This window comes from Palaemon carinicauda, chromosome 17 (assembly GCF_036898095.1).
Source record: "Palaemon carinicauda isolate YSFRI2023 chromosome 17, ASM3689809v2, whole genome shotgun sequence".
Classification (NCBI taxonomy): domain Eukaryota; kingdom Metazoa; phylum Arthropoda; class Malacostraca; order Decapoda; family Palaemonidae; genus Palaemon; species Palaemon carinicauda.
The window spans coordinates 104,264,607-104,282,522 of NC_090741.1; the positions used below are offsets into that span (position 1 = coordinate 104,264,607).

The 17,916-nt window shown below is 45.5% G+C and overlaps 1 protein-coding gene across 3 annotated transcripts in view; it reads right to left on the reverse strand.

Annotated features, from left to right (window-relative positions):
• The window catches only part of LOC137656885 (uncharacterized), a 73,069-nt gene extending 55,956 nt beyond the window's left edge, over window positions 1-17,113 (reverse strand). Inside the window, exon 1 of one of the 3 annotated variants that reach the window (XM_068391260.1) lies at window positions 17,008-17,113. In XM_068391260.1, coding sequence (XP_068247361.1) covers window positions 17,008-17,038 — 31 coding nt within the window. In that variant the 5' untranslated portion in view covers window positions 17,039-17,113. Of the gene's footprint in view, window positions 1-16,196; window positions 16,362-17,007 lie in introns of those variants that run through there. The other 2 variants (XM_068391261.1, XM_068391262.1) reach the window with 2 other exon arrangements.
• Window positions 17,114-17,916: the final 803 nt, after the last annotated feature.

Genomic DNA, 17,916 nt, shown 5'->3' on the forward strand with positions numbered 1-17,916 from the left:
ATATATATATATATATATGTATGTAAACAACCCTTATTACTTAAGGGTTTCCAATAAAAAATGATTAGTCACATTTTACATTTGGAACATCTATATACTGTATATTATACGAAAAAATTTAGTATTCCCAAAAACTAATAAGTAAACAACGATACAAAGAATCGTGAGACTACTGTATATCGATTGTCATGAATACTACGTCATGTAAAATTAACTGAACGCTAATTTCCTTAAATCCTTGCAAAAAGATTAGCTTAAAGAAAAAATACTAAAAGGGCAAATATTATTGTAAATCAACATATTCCTTTTTACTAATACAACTTAAAATACTTTGGTTTTTAAGAAGAATTTACTTTTCATAAATAACGATACAAAGAAAATTGTAATACTGTAACAATTGACTGAGAACTGCGTAGCGTAAATAAAACTGAACACTAGTTAAGTAATTCTTTGAAAACAGATTGAAGATTATCTACAGAAAGTATACTAAAATGACAAAAATTCCTTAAAATAACCTAAAAGTATCATCTTATAAAACTTAATACTAAGAGAAAAAGTATTCACTTATCATTCTTGTGGAAAAAGAAAGAAAATGCAAGTCATACTCTAGTCTTACGTCATATGACTATGACGTCATAGAAAAGGCGGGGTGTTTACCTACCGCCATCAAGTTTTCGTTAATTTGAAGGAGATTGAAAAACTTCTAATCCTACCTTTTAAGCTATAACATAGCAAACAAATACCAAACAAAAACAAAATAAGCGAATGCCAGAACCCATATTTAGGAGTACATCACCAAGATAACTGCTAAATTCCAGGTTAATCAAGAGTGAATTCCAAACGATGTTGCCAGCAATGGTGGCAGGGAAGATCTGGTGAAGTATGGAATGGTTCGGCATATCTCCCGTGAGGGCTCTAGTGTACACCTGGAAACTCTATCTGCGATTGCCGCAAGTTTTTGAATTTCTGCCCGACGTCAGGGACTAAAGCAATTTTTATATAACCAGCGGGTAAGTTTAATGTTTAAAATTATCCACACCTAACCTGTACTAATATAAGGTATCCCCACCTGATCTGTACTAAGCTAAAGTATTGACACCTAACCTGTACTAATCTAAATTATACACACCTAACCTGTACTAATCTAAGGTATCCCCACCTAACCTGTACTAAAATAAGGTATCCCCACCTGATCTGTACTAAGCTAAAGTATTGACACCTAACCTGTACTAATCTAAGGTATCCCAACCTAACCTGTAATAATCTAAATTATCCACACCTAACCTGTACTAATCTATGATATCCCAACCTAACCTGTACTAATCTAAGGTATCCTTACCTAACCTGTACTAATCTAAGGTATCCCCACCTAACCTGTAATAATCTAAATTATCCACACCTAACCTGTACTAATCTATGATATCCCAACCTAACCTGTACTAATCTAAGGTATCCTTACCTAACCTGTACTAATCTAAGGTATCCCCACCTAACCTGTAATAATCTAAATTATCCACACCTAACCTGTACTAATCTATGATATCCCAACCTAACCTGTAATAATCTAAATTATCCACACCTAACCTGTACTAATCTAAGATATCCCAACCTAACCTGTACTAATCTAAGGTATCCCCACCTAACCTGTAATAATCTAAATTATCCACACCTAACCTGTACTAATCTATGATATCCCAACCTAACCTGTAATAATCTAAATTATCCACACCTAACCTGTACTAATCTAAGATATCCCAACCTAACCTGTACTAATCTATGGTATCCCCACCTAACCTGTAATAATCTAAATTATCCACACCTAACCTGTACTAATCTAAGATATCCCAACCTAACCTGTACTAATCTAAGGTATCCCCACCTAACCTGTAATAATCTAAATTATCCACACCTAACCTGTACTAATCTAAGATATCCCAACCTAACCTGTACTAATCTAAGGTATCCCCACCTAACCTGTAATAATCTAAATAATCCACACCTAACCTGTACTAATCTAAGGTATCTCCACCTAACCTGTACTAACATAAGGTATCCCCACCTAAACTGTACCAGGTACTAATCTAAGGTATTCCCACCTATTCTGTACTAATCTAAGGTATCCCCACCTATTCTGTACTAATCTAAGGTATCCCCACCTATTCTGTACTAATCTAAGGTATTCCCACCTATTCTGTACTAATCTAAGGTATTCCCACCTATTCTGTACTAATCTAAGGTATCCCCACCTATTCTGTACTAATCTAGTCTTTACAACTAACCTGTACTAATTATAATGTATTCCCACCTAATCTGTACTAATCTAAGGTATCTCCACCTAACCTGTAATAAGCTAAGGTATCCTCACCTAACCTGTACTAACATAAGGTATCCCCACCTAAGCTGTACCAGGTACTAATCTAAGGTATTCCCACCTATTATGTATTAATCTAAGGTATCCCCACCTATTCTGTACTAATCTAAGGTATCCCCACATATTCTGTACTAATCTATGGTATCCCCACATATTCTGTACTAATCTAAGGTATCCCCACCTAACCTGTCCCAATCTAAGGTATCCCACCTAACCTGTACTAATCTAAGGTACCCCACCTATCCTGTATTAATCTAAGGTATCCCCACCTATCCTGTACTAATCTAAGGTATCCCCACCTAACCTGTACTAATATGACAAATTCGAAGATAATTTTTATTTTTCCTAACCATACAAATCTTAGCTATTTACATAGGGTATTACTTTCGGCGTAGCTGAAATGACGAGCCATTAGATTTTTAACGAGGGTTAACTAACCCCCCCCCCCCGCCGGTAGTTAGCAAGGGGTAGCTTGCTACCCCTCCCCCCCCCCCACACTGGCGAGTTGTCTCACTTCACTTAGAGGTAGGACTTGACTTGGGGAACAGGGCTGGCGGGCAAATATGAGTTAATAGCTAAGGTTTGTATGGTTAGGAAAAATACAAATTATCTCCGAATTTGTCATTTGTTCCGTAACTGAAATACAAACCACACTATTTACATATGGTGACTTACCCCTTAGGAAGGGCAGAAAATCCCCAGCCTTACTGGCTTTGACTTTACCCGGGGACCCGAAATCCGAGTGAGCAGCACTCGAGAAAGGGGGTCCCTGCACCTCGCACTTTCGTTGCTAGCGACGAATGTGCGGCCTACATAAGCTTGTGTCTGGAGGAAGTTGTGACTCGTCCTAGGAAGTTGACCTGGAGTTCTTTAGATAGAAATCTAGGCTAGGACGTTCCCAATACCACCTTGTCAGGGTATGGGGGACGCAAACAGTATTACAGCTAATACTAGGAGCATGGTTTACCTGCAGAGGTTGAGGTTAGCTATGCAGAGACCAGGATGCTGATTTCCCCAAGGGAGGGAAGAATGAAGAAAGAAGTAAGGGCCAGACTTACTCTTTCAATCACGCAGACTAAAACCGGGTAACAATGCCCCCAACCTTCTGCTACCTGTCCATTAAGGAGCCTGAGGTTAGACCAGCTGTTGTGCAGCCACCACAGGGCCAATAGAGAAGGTATCGAGGCTCCTGTGGGTCACGTCCTGCAGGTAGTGTGCTGTGAAGGTCGTTTGGCGCTTCCAGACCCCAGCTTGCAAGACCTGCGTCACAGAGAAATTCCTCTTGAAGGCCAGGGACGTAGCGATGCCCGACATCGTGCGCTCTAGGGCGACGTGACGGAGGAGGGTCAGGATTCAAGGCGTGCTGAATAACCATCCGAATCCAGGCCGAGATGGTGTTTTTAGTGACCCTCCTCTTCGTCCTTCCTGTGCTCACGAATAACGCCTGCACCTGAGGATGGACTGCAGCTGTTCTTTTTAAGTAACGCCTCAGACTCCTCACTGGGCAAAGTAACAGATGGTCTGGGTCACTTGTTACAGAACGAAGACTCGTTACCCCGAAGGAGTCAAACCTAGGGTCCGACACCCCAGGGTTCTGAGTCTTGGCAACAAACTCAGGAACGAACCTGAAACGTTACTTCCCCCCATCCCCTTGAATGGGCGACGTCGTAAGAAAGACCGTGAAGTTCACTAACTCGCTTGGCCGAGGCCAAAGCGAGCAGGAAAGCCGTCTTCCAAGACAGGTGGCGATCAGACGCCTGGCATAATGGTTCAAACGGAGCTCTCTTCAGAGCCCTGAGGACCTGAAACACGTTCCAAGGAGGAGGTCTTACTTCTGACTGAGGGCAGGTAAGCTCATAGCTGCGCACGAGTAGGGAAAGTTCTAACGAAGAGGAAATGTCCACTCCTTTCAGCCTAAAAGCCAGGCTTAAGGCTGAGCGATAGCCTTTTACCGCCGAGACCGAAAGGCGCATTTCCTCCCGTAAATACACGAGGAACTCCGCTATTGCTGGAATAGAGGCATCGAGTGGAAAGATACCCCTCCCACGACACCAACCACAGAAGACCTTCCACTTCGCCTGGTAGACTCCGATAGAGGACTCGCGCTGGTGGCGAGACATCCTGTCCGCAACCTGTTGCGAAAATCCTCTCTCCGTAAGGAAACGTTGGATAGTCTCAAGGCGTGAAGCCGAAGCGACGCTACGGCTTTGTGGAAGATGTTGCAGTGTGGTTGTCTGAGTAGCTCGTGTCGTGGGGGAAGTTCTCTCGGAAGCTCCGTCAGGAGCTGCAGAAGGTCCGGGAACCATTCCGCGTGATGCCATAGCGGAGCTATTAGAGGCATGGAGAGATTGACCAATAGTCTGGTCTTGTTGAGCACCCTTCTCATCAGACAGAAACGTGGGAAGGCGTAAACGTCGATGTTGTCCCACCTCTGCTGAAAAGCATCTTGCCAGAGAGCCTTGGGGTCCGGGACTGGAGAGCAGTACAGGGGCAGCTTGAAATTCAAGGCTGTCGCGAACAAATCTACTGTCGGGGAACCCCACAAAGTCAGGACTTTGTTGACTATCTGAGGATCCAAAGACCACTCGGTACTCACTATCTGCGTCGCTCTGCTCAGACTGTCGGCGAGCACATTCCTCTTGCCAGGAATGAAGCAAGCCGAAAGTGTTATCGAGTGGATTTCGGACCATCTCAGAATCTCTACTGCAAGATGGGATAGCTGTTGAGAAAAGTTACCTCCCTGCTTGTTGATGTAAGCCACTACCGTGGTGTTGTCGCTCATCACCACTACGGAGTGGCCTGCCAGGGTCCGTTGGAACTGTTGAAGGGCCAGGAAAACGGCCTTCATTTCTAGCAGGTTGATGTGGAGGTACTTTTCTGATTCTGACCAGAGGCCTGAGATCCTTTGGTTCAGAACGTGGGCCCCCCACCCTTCTTTTGACGCGTCCGAAAACAGAGTCAAATCCGGGGGGAGGACGAGAAGATCCACTCCCTTTCGAAGGATCACGTCGTTCAGCCACCACCGAAGGTCCGTCAGTTCCGTGGATCCTACAGGAACCAGAAAGTCCGGAGAATCGGAGTCTTGATTCCACCGGGACTTTAACCGCCATTGCAGGGATCTTATCCTGAGGCGGCCGTTCGGGACTAGACGTGCCAGGGAGGAAAGGTGACCTAGTAGACGTAACCATGATTGGGCTGGAAGCTCTTCCCGCCTGAGGAAAGGTTCTACGACCCTCCTCAGCCTTGCTATCCTGTCGTCTGATGGAAATGCTTTGTGGAGATCGGTGTCTAATATCATGCCTAGATATACCAGTCGTTGCGTCGGAAGCAGAGAGGACTTCTCGAGATTTACCATGATCCCCAGATCTTGGCAAACCTCCAGAAGCCTGTCCCGGTGTCGAAGAAGGGTCGACTCTGAGTCTGCCAGGATCAGCCAGTCGTCCAGATAACGGAGGAGACGTATGCCGTTCCTGTGCGCCCACGACGAAATCAGTGTGAACACTCTGGTGAACACCTGAGGTGCTGTGGAGAGACCAAAACACAGCACCTTGAACTGGTAGATCTTGCTGTCTAGGATGAATCTCAAGTACTTCCTGGAAGACGGATGGATTGGGATCTGGAAGTACGCGTCCTTCAGATCCAGTGTGCTCATGAAGTCTTGCGGTCTCACTACAAGTTTGACCGTGTCCGCTGTCTCCATGCTGAATGAAGTTTGTTTGACAAACTTGTTCAGGGCTGAGAGATCGATGACCGGTCTCCAGCCTCCAGACGCCTTCTTTACAAGAAAGAGTCGACCGAAGAAGCCTGGGGAGCCGTCATTGACCTCCTGGAGAGCATCCTTCTTGACCATGGTCTCGACTTCTGCCCGAAGGGCTAACCCCTTTGCCGATCCCATGGCATAGGAGTTCAGCGACACTGGATTCGCTGTCAGGGGAGGTGGAGACGTCGTGAATGGGATGCGATAACCTTGGCCGATCACGGAGACCGTCCAAGAATCGGCCCCAAATTGCTGCCACCTGTGCACGCAACTTTTTAGACATCCCCCCACAGGTGGACACGCGGGGGGATTGCCGATCCTAGCGCTTGCGGCATCGGCCGCTACCCCTAGGATTCTTTCCTCCCCTAAAGGACTTGTCGCGCCTTCTGTCCTTGGTTTGAAAGGGCTGCGGCTTAGACACCCCTGTCTTAGCTGCCGGAGCCTTCTTCGGTGTCTTGCGAGGCTGCTGTTGCAGTTGAGGCGTTGGAGGCTTGTAGGGCCGAAAAGTAAGGGCCCTCCGGAGGAGAGAATCCTGATTCGATCTCCTCCACCTCTCAGCTGTTCGTTCTATCTCCTTGGGCTCAAGCAGATCTCTCCCCGTGATGGAGGAGTGCCTGAGCCTGCAGACATCCACGGCGGGGACCTTCAGATGGAACCTCTCGGTCACTGCATCGCGACGCTGGAGGATCGAGTTAGCCCACAGGTTAGTAACCTGGTGAGCGAGGAACTCGATCGAACGTGTGCCCGAAAGGAGGAAGGTCTCCAAGGCCTTCCTATTGCTCTCCTTGGACAGATCCTCAGAGCGCAATACGATGCCCAGAGATCCCAGCCAAATATCCAGCCACGAAGTTGCCTGCATGGCACTCTTTGTGACCTTCTCTAGGCTCAAGATCTCCGACGCCGAGAAAGTCACCTGCCGAGCGGAGAGCTTCTCGAGAGGAGCTCCCCTGGTCAGCTCTTCCACAGAATGGTGAAGTGGAAGAGCCATACTCGACTCCCCCATGATCTCAAAGTACCTCCTCTGATGTACTCGAGGAGGCGGGAGGAGTTTGTGCCCGGCAGAAGAACGACCGGAGGAGGCGAGCTCAGAGAGCTGGGCTTCGACCCTGTCCCTGGCCCCTTTCACCCCTTTGGACCAAGGCAAAGCTGCGCTGGTCTTCAGGGGTTTCTGGGTGCCGTAGAATTGGTCTAGCACCGTGTCCTTGTCCTCTCGAGGGGCAGTCTCCGGGGCTTTAAACTTGTTGAGTTGCCTCATCAAGCCTAGGACCTGCCAGAACGCGTGTTCTGACAAGAAACTGGTCTCCTCCTAAGTCTCCGGTCCCCAAAGGCTCATCTTGGGGAGACACGTAGACGTTCTCCCGGGGTCTGGTTGGCTCTGGATGGATCCTGGATGACGATTTAGGAATTGTCTTTGAGTCTTTGGGCTCCCTCCTAGGAGGAATACAGGACTCCAGCAAAGAGGTCCGGAAGGGAGCTTCCTCGCGAGAAATTTCTCTCCTAAGAGGAGGGGTTCCTCCCATTGGTGCTGTGGGAGACACCCCTGCCTCGCTGGACTCTCCTGAGGACGGAAAAACCTCGTCCATGGGAGGAGAAACCGATCGTGGAGGAGAGGGAGCCTTCCTGACGGACCTCTTGGGAACCAACTTCTCCCAGGGAGAAGTCACCACGAAGTCCACTCCTCTCCTTCTCTTCAGCGGGGATGAGTCTGCCGTTGGTTTAAGTCCCAAATCAACGAGGGCAGGCTTCACGGCCTGAACCACTGCGTTCATTATGTGACGGAACCAAGGCTGACGGGTAACTGACGCAGTGTCAGTTATCCCTGCTGGAGGGAAGGGGATCTCCTGACCCTTCGGAGTGGACACCACGGGGCCTGCCTGAAAAGAAGAAGAAAAAGAATGTTGCATGGACCTCTCCGTAGATCCTTCCTGGTCCTGATCCTGGTAGGATATCCTACGCTTGCGCGGTGGCGATTCAGAGGAAGATCTGGAAGTCAGCGTCCCTAACAGTTGGCCGCGCTGATGATCCCTGCGAGAATGGGGATAGCGGCGGCGCTCGCGCAAAATAGCATTCGAGGGATCGCGAGCAGGCGATTTCCGAAGCGCGGGCGCATTGCGCGTGGAGAAGAATGGGCATGGGGACGTTTGCGTGCGGGCGAGAGGGCGCGTGGGCGAGATGGCGCATGGGCGCGCTGGCGAGTGGGGGCGCGGGTGCGCAGGCGAAGGGACGCACTGGCGCGCACGTGAAGGTGCGCGTGGGCGCGTAGGTGAAGGGGTGCGCTAAAAACTAGGCGACCGCTGGCGGCGCGTAGGAGAACGACGATGTTCGGGCGAGTAATGTCGCGAGCGACTTGGCGAGCGTTTGCCAGGCGGAGAGCGTTGGCGAATGCTGGCGCGTTGGCGAGCGATGTCTTGTGGACTCAGGAGAACGACGGCGCGTACCACGGACAGGCGATTTATCGCGCGGGCGAGTCGGAGACCTGGGGCGATCAGTCTTAAGAGGGCGTTGGCACTCAGGAGAGCGTTTGTGCACAGGCGAGTGATCGCGTGGGCGCGCAGGAGATCGTTGGCGCGTAGTAAGGTTACTGCACACATCTAAAGAGATGGACGGAGACAAACGCGCAGGCGAACGCTCGCGTACAGGAGCTCTAGATGGGCGCTCCGGAGAGCGTGTGCGCTGTTGCTCAGGAGCAGAAGGGCGCGCAGGGGCGCGAGGGCGAGGCGATGGGATGGAACCCTTGCCTAAGTCCAGATCTGGCGATCGTAAACGCGGTGGCGATCGTAAACGCGGTGGCGATCGTAAACGCGGGTGGCGATCGTAAACGCGGTGGCGATCGTAAACGCGGTGGCGATCGTTGGCGCGTATCAGGAACAGCTGCGCAGTAGCGCGGCTGCGCACAGGAGAACGAAGGTGCGCCTTGCGCACATCAGGAACATGAGGGCGCTGCTGTTTCACAGGAGACCAGCGAGGAGAGCGCTGGCGAGCAGGTGATCGCTGCCGAGCAGGAGAGCGCTGGCGAGCAGGTGATCGCTGCCGAGCAGGTGATCGCTGCCGAGCAGGAGAGCGCTGGCGAGCAGGTGATCGCTGCCGAGCAGGAGAGCGCTGGCGAGTTAAGTCCGAAGACTGTAACTCTGGAGAGCGCTTGTGCGCTACTACACGCGAACACACAGGTGGGCGCGCAGGGGAACCCTGACGCGCAAGAGACTTACCCACACCGTGGGTAGAGTCCCTCTTCCCCGAAGGGATCGGTGCCTGTCGGATAACAGGGTGAGAAGGCGCCCAAAGCGCATCTGCTGCCAGGAACGGAGAAGGTAGGTCGGAAGGTCTGGCAGGCGTAGGATACTGCGAACGATCTGCGGAGAGGTCAAGGGACGATACTGCGACGGTCTGCTTCTGACGGGGGGGGGGGGGGGGGGGGGGGGGCTCCTCCTCAGGGGAAGGAACAGGCGACGACAACCCAAAGAGGCGCCTCCTAACTCCCTTATAGGGAGAAGGAAGTCCTCTGCTGCGGAGAGGCCGACGGGCCTTACGGCGAATACGACCTCGAGGAAGGGCGTCCAAGTCATCAGTCCTCCGAAGAGGAGTCTCTGTCAGTGCACTCCCCCGAGGGGGAGACCCGCTCGCAGGAGAGACCGTGGGACTCCCCTCCCCCTCGAAGGATGTTCGGAGGGGGGAGGAGAGCTTTCAGCAACATCCGCAACAGGCGCAGCATCAAGGGTTTGACCAGACCCGTCGGAAGGCCCTGCCAAGATAGTGTCGACAATATCCGAAGGGAGTACCTCCGGTATTACCGGCGACTGTTTGACCGCAGCCCCAGCTGGATAAGGTCAAACAGGGCTTCCTTGGAGGGCGAGCCCTTAAGCCCCAAGGAAGCCCAAAGCTGGAACAAATCATCATTAGAAACAGTTTGGTCATATTCATTAAAATCCAAAATATCCTCCCCTGAAGGAGAAGAGGGAGCTGCCACGCTAAGGGAGGCAACCCCCTCTCCCGCACCCCGAGGTCGGGAAACACCACTAGGGCATGCGCTACCACTCGGCAGTCTCTCACGAGAGACCGATCAAGTGGGAGCTTCGGAGGAAGTTCGGGCGGCAGAAGGAGAGTCCTTAGAGCCTTCTTTCTTCAAGGTTACCCCTGAAGGAGAACGGTCTCTCTTGGACTTCTTCTTACGCCGACGGCTGAACTTCTCCCACTGGGAGGCAGACCACTCCCTACACTCACTGCAAGTATTCTCCATCTCACACCGTTGGCCTCGGCACTGCGGGCAAAGGGTGTGAGGATCGGTGTCCTCCGCTGACATGAAGGTCCCACAAGGGTGGCCAGCGAATCCAGGGCACTTGCGCATAGCGATGATAACGGTCGAGGCCAACTTCCAAACACACAGAACTAGAAAAAGCAAAAAAACAGATTAAGGCTGTCATTAACGAAGACGAAAACAGAAACGTCTGTACTTCGTTGGAGCCAAAAGTGAAGTGGGACAACTCACCAGTGTGGGGGGGGAGGGGTAGCAAGCAACCCCTTCCCTACCCCCTGCTAACTAGCGGGGTGGTAGTTAACCCTCGTTAAAAATCTAATGGCTCGTCATTTCAGCTACGCCGAAAGTAATACCCTGTGTAAATAGCGTGGTTTGTATTTCGGTTACGGAACAACTAAGGTATCCCCACCTATCCTGTATCAATCCAAGGTATCCCCACTTAACCTGTACTAATCTAAGGTACCCAACCTATCCTGTATTAATCTAAGGTATCCCCACCTATCCTGTACTAATCTAAGGCATCCCACCTAACCTGTACTAATATAAGGTATCCCCACCTAACCTGTACTAATATAAGGTACCCCACCTATCCTGTATTAATCTAAGGTATCCCTACCTATCCTGTACTAATCTAAGGTATCCCCACCTATCCTGTATTGATCTAAGGTATCTCCACCTAATCTGTACTAATATAAGGTATCCCCACCTAACCTGTACTAATCTAGGATATCCCCACCTAACCTGTACTAATCTAAGGTATCCCCACCTAACCTGTACTAATCTAGGGTATCACTACCTAATCTGTACTAATATAAGGTATCCCCACCTAACCTGTACTAATCTAAGGTACCCCACCTATCCTGTATTAATCTAAGGTATCCCCACCGATCCTGTACTAATCTAATGTATCCCCACCTAACCTGTACTAATCTAGGGTATCCCCACCTAACCTGTACTAATCTAAGGTATCCCCACCTAACCTGTACTAATCTAAGGTATCCCCACCTAACCTGTACTAATTTAAGGTATCGTTACCTAACCTGTACTAATCTAAGGTACCCCACCTATCCTGTATTAATCTAAGGTATCCCCACATATCCTGTACTAATCTAAGGTATCCCCACCTATCCTCTATTAATCTAAGGTATCCCCACCTAACCTGTACTAATCTAAGGTACCCCACCTATCCTGTATTAATCTAAGGTATCCCCACCTACCCTATACTAATCTGAGGCATCCCCACCTAACCTGTACTAATCTAAGGTATCCCCACCTAACCTGTACTAATCTAAGGTATCCCCACCTATCCTGTATTAATCCAAGGTATCCCCACCTAACCTGTACTAATCTAAGGTACCCCACCTATCCTGTATTAATATAAGGTATCCCCACCTATCCTGTACTAATCTAAGGTATCCCCACCTATCCTGTATTAATCTAAGGTATCTCCACCTAACCTGTACTAATATAAGGTATGCCACCTATCCTGTATTAATTTAAGGTATCCCCACCTATCCTGTACTAATCTAAGGTATCCCCACCTAACCTGTACTAATATAAGGTACGCCACCTATCCTGTATTAATCTAAGGTATCCCCACCTATCCTGTACTAATCTAAGGTATCCCCACCTATCCTGTATTTATCTAAGGTATCCCCACCTAACCTGTACTAATATAAGGTACGCCACCTATCCTGTATTAATCTAAGGTATCCCCACCTATCCTGTATTAATCTAAGGTATCCCAACCTATCCTGTACTAATCTAAGGTATCCCCACCTATCCTGTATTAATCTAAGGTATCCCCACCTAACCTGTACTAATATAAGGTACGCCACCTATCCTGTATTAATCTAAGGTATCCCCATCTATCCTGTATTAATCTAAGGTATCTCCACCTAACCTGTACTAATATAAGGTATCCCCACCTAACCTGTACTAATCTAAGGTATCCCCACCTAACCTGTACTAATCTAAATTATCGTTACCTAACCTGTATTAATCTAAGGTATCCCCACATATCCTGTACTAATCTATGGTATCCCCACCTATCCTGTATTAATCTAAGGTATCTCCACCTAACCTGTACTAATATAAGGTACGCCACCTAACCTGTATTAATCTAAGGTATCCCCACCTATCCTGTATTAATCTAAGGTATCTCCACCTAACCTGTACTAATATAAGGTATCCCCACCTATCCTGTATTAATCTAAGGTATCTCCACCTAACCTGTACTAATATAAGGTATCCCCACCTATCCTGTATTAATCTAAGGTATCTCCACCTAACCTGTACTAATATAAGGTATCCCCACCTAACATGTAATAATCTAAGGTGTCCCCACCTATCCTGTATTAATCTAAGGTATCTCCACCTAACCTGTACTAATATAAGGTATCCCCACCTAACCTGTACTAATCTAAGGTATCCCCACCTAACCAGTACTAATTTAAGGTATCGTTACCTAACCTGTATTAATCTAAGGTATCCCCACATATCCTGTACTAATCTATGGTATCCCCACCTATCCTGTATTAATCTAAGGTATCTCCACCTAACCTGTACTAATATAAGGTACGCCACCTATCCTGTATTAATCTAAGGTATCCCCACCTATCCTGTATTAATCTAAGGTATCTCCACCTAACCTGTACTAATATAAGGTATCCCCACCTAACCTGTAATAATCTAAGGTATCCCCACCTAACCTGTACTAATATAAGGTATCCCCACCTAACCTGTACTAATCTAAGGTATCCCCACCTAACCTGTACTAATTTAAGGTATCGTTACCTAACCTGTATTAATCTAAGGTATCCTCACATATCCTGTACTAATCTAAGGTATCCCCACCTATCCTGTATTAATCTAAGGTATCCCCACCTAACCTGTATTAATCTAATGTACCCCACATATCCTGTATTAATCTAAGGTATCCCCACCTATCCTGTACTAATCTGAGGCATCCCCACCTAACCTGTACTAATCTAAGGTATCCCCACCTACCCTGTACTAATTTAAGGTATCCCCACCTATCCTGTGTTAATCTAAGGTATCCCCACCTAACCTGTACTAATATAAGGTATCCCCACCTAACCTGTACTAATCTATGGTATCCCCACCTAACCTGTACTAATCTAAGGTATCCCCACCTAACCTGTACTAATCTAAGGTATCACTACCTAACCTGTACTAATCTAAGGTATCCCCACCTAACCTGTACTAATTCAAGGTATCCCCACCTAACCTGTACTAATCTAAGGTATCCCCACCTAACCTGTACTAATCTAAGGTATCCCCACCTATCCTGTACTAATTTAAGGTATCCCCACCTATCCTGTGTTAATCCAAGGTATCCCCACCTAACCTGTACTAATCTAAGGTATCCCCACCTAACCTGTACTAATCTAAGGTATCACTACCTAACCTGTACTAATCTAAAGTAAACCCACCTAACCTGTACTAATTTAAGGTATCTTTACCTAACCTGTACTAATCTAAGGGATCCCAACCTAACCTGTTCTAGATGTATATGCTCTTACCCATGGACTGCAAAAACCGAGCATTTCTAGCAAAATTTGCATGGAAGATACTAATTTTATCAGTCCTCGTAAACATCAAAACACATGTTCCTTCATACACTAACCTAGGATGCTGTGTCCTTATTTAACTATGGCCCCAATGCCACAACCTAAACTGACCAACCATAGGATAGTGCGTCCTTCGTCATCTACCCCGACATACAACTTAAACCTAAACTGACCAAGTATAAAGGGTAATTGTATCAGTAATATGACCTCAATCACCTTTCACACAACCAACAACCATTACCTTAAAATAACCATGAGATAGAAAGTGTTTGTTCAATATACAAAATTGTACCTTATACCTGCAACTGGATGAATCAAAATAAATTTTCATGAAATATCTCTAACAAGACAACAGTAGACAAAGCTTTTCTTCTATACGACTATGCTTATAACACGTACCCTGCTGAACTGGCAGTATATACACAAGTACTGCAATAGGTGGGTAGTAGGTTGGCCTGGGCACCAGCCACCCATTGAGGTACTACCGCTAGAGAGTTATGAGTTCTTTTGACGGTCCCGACAGTCTTACATTGGATCCTTCTCTCTGGTCACGGTTCATTTTCCCTTTGCCTATACACAAACCGAATGGTCTGGCATATTCTTTACAGATTCTCCTCTGTCCCCATACACCTGACAACACTGAGATTACCAAGCAATTTTTCTTCACCCAAGGGGGTTAACTATTGCACTGTAATTGTTCAGTGGCCACTTTCCTCTTGGTAAGAGTTGAAGACTCATTAGCTATGGTAAGCAGCTCTTCTAGGAGAAGGACACTCCAAAATCAAACCATTGTTCTCTAGTCTTGGGTAGTGCCATAGCCTCTGTCTTGGGTTAGAGTTCTCTTGTTTGAGGGTACTCTCGGGCACAATATTCTACATTATTTCTCTTCCTCTTGTTTTGTTAAAGTTTTTAAAGTTTATATAAAAGATATCTATTTTAATGTTGCTCTTCTTACAATATTTTATTTTTCTTCGTTTCCTTTCCTCACTGACCTACTTTGGTATTTGTTTACAAGAGCACCCTCTCCATTTACTCCAAAATTAGGCATTCCTGCAGCTCTCCTCTTATTGTACAGTAATTAGGAGGTTCTTTAAATGCTGGGAAAGCAAAAAAAAAAAAACAATAACAAATGTTGTGGGAGGGGGTGGAGGGGGAGGGGTTGGTTGAGGAGGTACTAAGCGACCGGGAACCGACATCGTCAACAGAGTCAACCTAACAGAAGTTTGTGACGTCAGCGGACATTTGATATATATATTCAAAATATATAATAAATTAAATAATGGATCAATTACTCAAAAGTGTCACTATTTGTGAACTGTATATTTTATTTGGTAATACTTGACAATAGATCTTATCTTTTTTTAAAGAAACTTTTTACAAGAATGACTATTTTTGCAGAGTAAGACTGTTTTCATTGGTCCTTAGGCAGTGGTCAATAGATGGTGTTAGTGTAGCAAAACGTCGTCTGGGAAAATTAGTAATTCTCAAAATAGTTTCTTTAAAAAAACACTTTCATATGATCTATATTAAATATTTACCTAATAGAAAATACACACTTCTCAAATGGTGACACTTTTGAGTAATTGGTCCATTTTTAATTTAGAATATATTTCAAATATATACCAAATGTGCGCTGAATTCACGAACTTCTCTTTGATTGACTGTATTGACGGTGTCGGTTCCAGGTCGTTTAGTACCTCCTCCACCAACCCCTCCCCCTCCCCCTTGCATAACATCTTGCTATTTTTTACTTTCCCAGCATTTAAAGAACCTCCCAATTATTGTAAAAAAAGAGGAGAGCTGCAGGACTGCATAATTTTGGAATAAATGGAGAGCGTGCTCTCGTAAACAAACACCACTATTTTCCCTGTTAGAGCCCCTGACTTTCCAACTAGGATTGTAGCTTAGCAAATAATAATAATAATAATAAAAATACATGCCTATAATTAACAAAACAAATAAGCATGCCTTTGCATTAAAGGTATAAAGTTCTTGCGTCAACATAAACAATATTTGGTGTCATTATTGGTGAGGCAACATCCCAGGACACGAATGTCACCACGGTAGGACTACCACCAACAAAGACAATTGCTCACACTAACATTTTAAAAGTGACCACTGGCATATCAGTATTTCAGTTGCAAATTAATGTTCCACCTTCATCATATCAGCTCAAACCCAAAAGAACTAATTCATCTCCAACAAGCATAAAAAATAACCAACATTTACCTTAATTTGGAGCGAAGAGAATGCTGACTGCACAAACTTGACTTTGTTCAGCTCTATGCAAATTATAATCGGTGAATGAAATGGTAGGGTTTCTAAGTATTACTAATTTTTAGAAAATACAATATGAAGTAACTTGCATAAATTTTAATGCTGAAAATTATATAATCTAAATGATGAACTTCTTTAATTCAAAATATGATAAAACCCTACATCCAATTGTTAACCAATCATGCCATCGTCTATACAAGAACCACTACCAAACAATGAAAACTAGAAGAGTAAGTCTGGTAATCGGGGGTTATTTGTTATTGTTGATGACGTCATTTGTAAAGTTGCCAATGGTGAAGTTTTATCGCTATTTTTTTTATGGTAAATATAATTGTCATTAACAAATTTCTTCACACATAATAACCTCAATCAATCCAGTAATACATTAACTTTTATTTATTTCCCTTCTAACCAGTTTTCTGTTTCTCATTACCTAAAAAATAGATAGCAATAAATTGAACAGCGAAATTATGACACCAAGGTTGCGGTTACTGAGTGAGAGCCAAACTCAGGAATGCGATTATTAAAAATTCATATCTTAATTGTTTTCCATCACCCTTACAATTTATTGATGTAATTGCATCTAAAAAATCGAAAACATTTAATTTATGACAGTAAAAGAATATTTCAACCAACTATCTCAAGTCTTTCTCTAGAAATTTCCTCATAGTAGGCGTTGTACATTTTTTACTTTAAAAAGTTTCTACAGCATGCATTAAGCCTTACAAGGTGAAGCCATAGACTGAATATGGTTTACCTTCGGTAAAGGAACTCCAGCGGGCCTTCATGACTTGTCACTTGTATCTTACAGTACATGAAAATTGCACTTGAACGGCTTTCGACCAAAATTCTGATAACAGTCTTACCTAATGCCATCTTGTGTAATCTCACTACACCTCGTTTGGCTTAAATTAGCATGTGTTAAACAAATTAATTGGCGCAGGTGTGCAAATGTCAACATATTCAAATACCTAATGGTCGAAACTTTCATGCCCAAACTTTTTGTTTGTTTTCGTCCGTAGCTTTAGATCCAGATCAAAAGTTTTATGGTCATAACTGACACATGTTTATTCACATATATATCTTAAAATACTTCACAAAAAGATTGAAAATTTAAACTAAAAATACCCCCAGAGAGAGAGAGAGAGAGAGAGAGAGAGAGAGAGAGAGAGAGAGAGAGAGAGAGAGAGAGAGAGAGAGAGAGAGAGGTGCGGGTAATTTACCTATACACACGTTTGTTATTTTACTAGATTGCTCAGCCCTTCCGGCCAGACGCGTCCGTAATTAGCCTACATAGTTTCTTTCTAAAATACAATTGATGTAAGTTTAAGTAGGCTATATACCAGTTAGCTAGATTTCATTGATACGATGGTCTTTCTTAAAGCAATTGCTGTGTTTCTATATGGAGGAAGTGTAAATAGTGGGATTTTACAACTGATAATACAGAAAATCAACAAAAACACAGGATAACTAGGCCTATAGTGTAATGTTATCTAAAAACAATCTTGGGTCATGCATAATAGACTAGATGCCACAACATGCAAATTGTAAACACAAACATTTGGAGAACAAAAATCGTGTAAAAGAAAAAACAGAATGGTTTCATATTTCTTCAAACAATCAATTAAGAGTAAGATCCTTTCAAAACTGCTTCCAAAGATATATC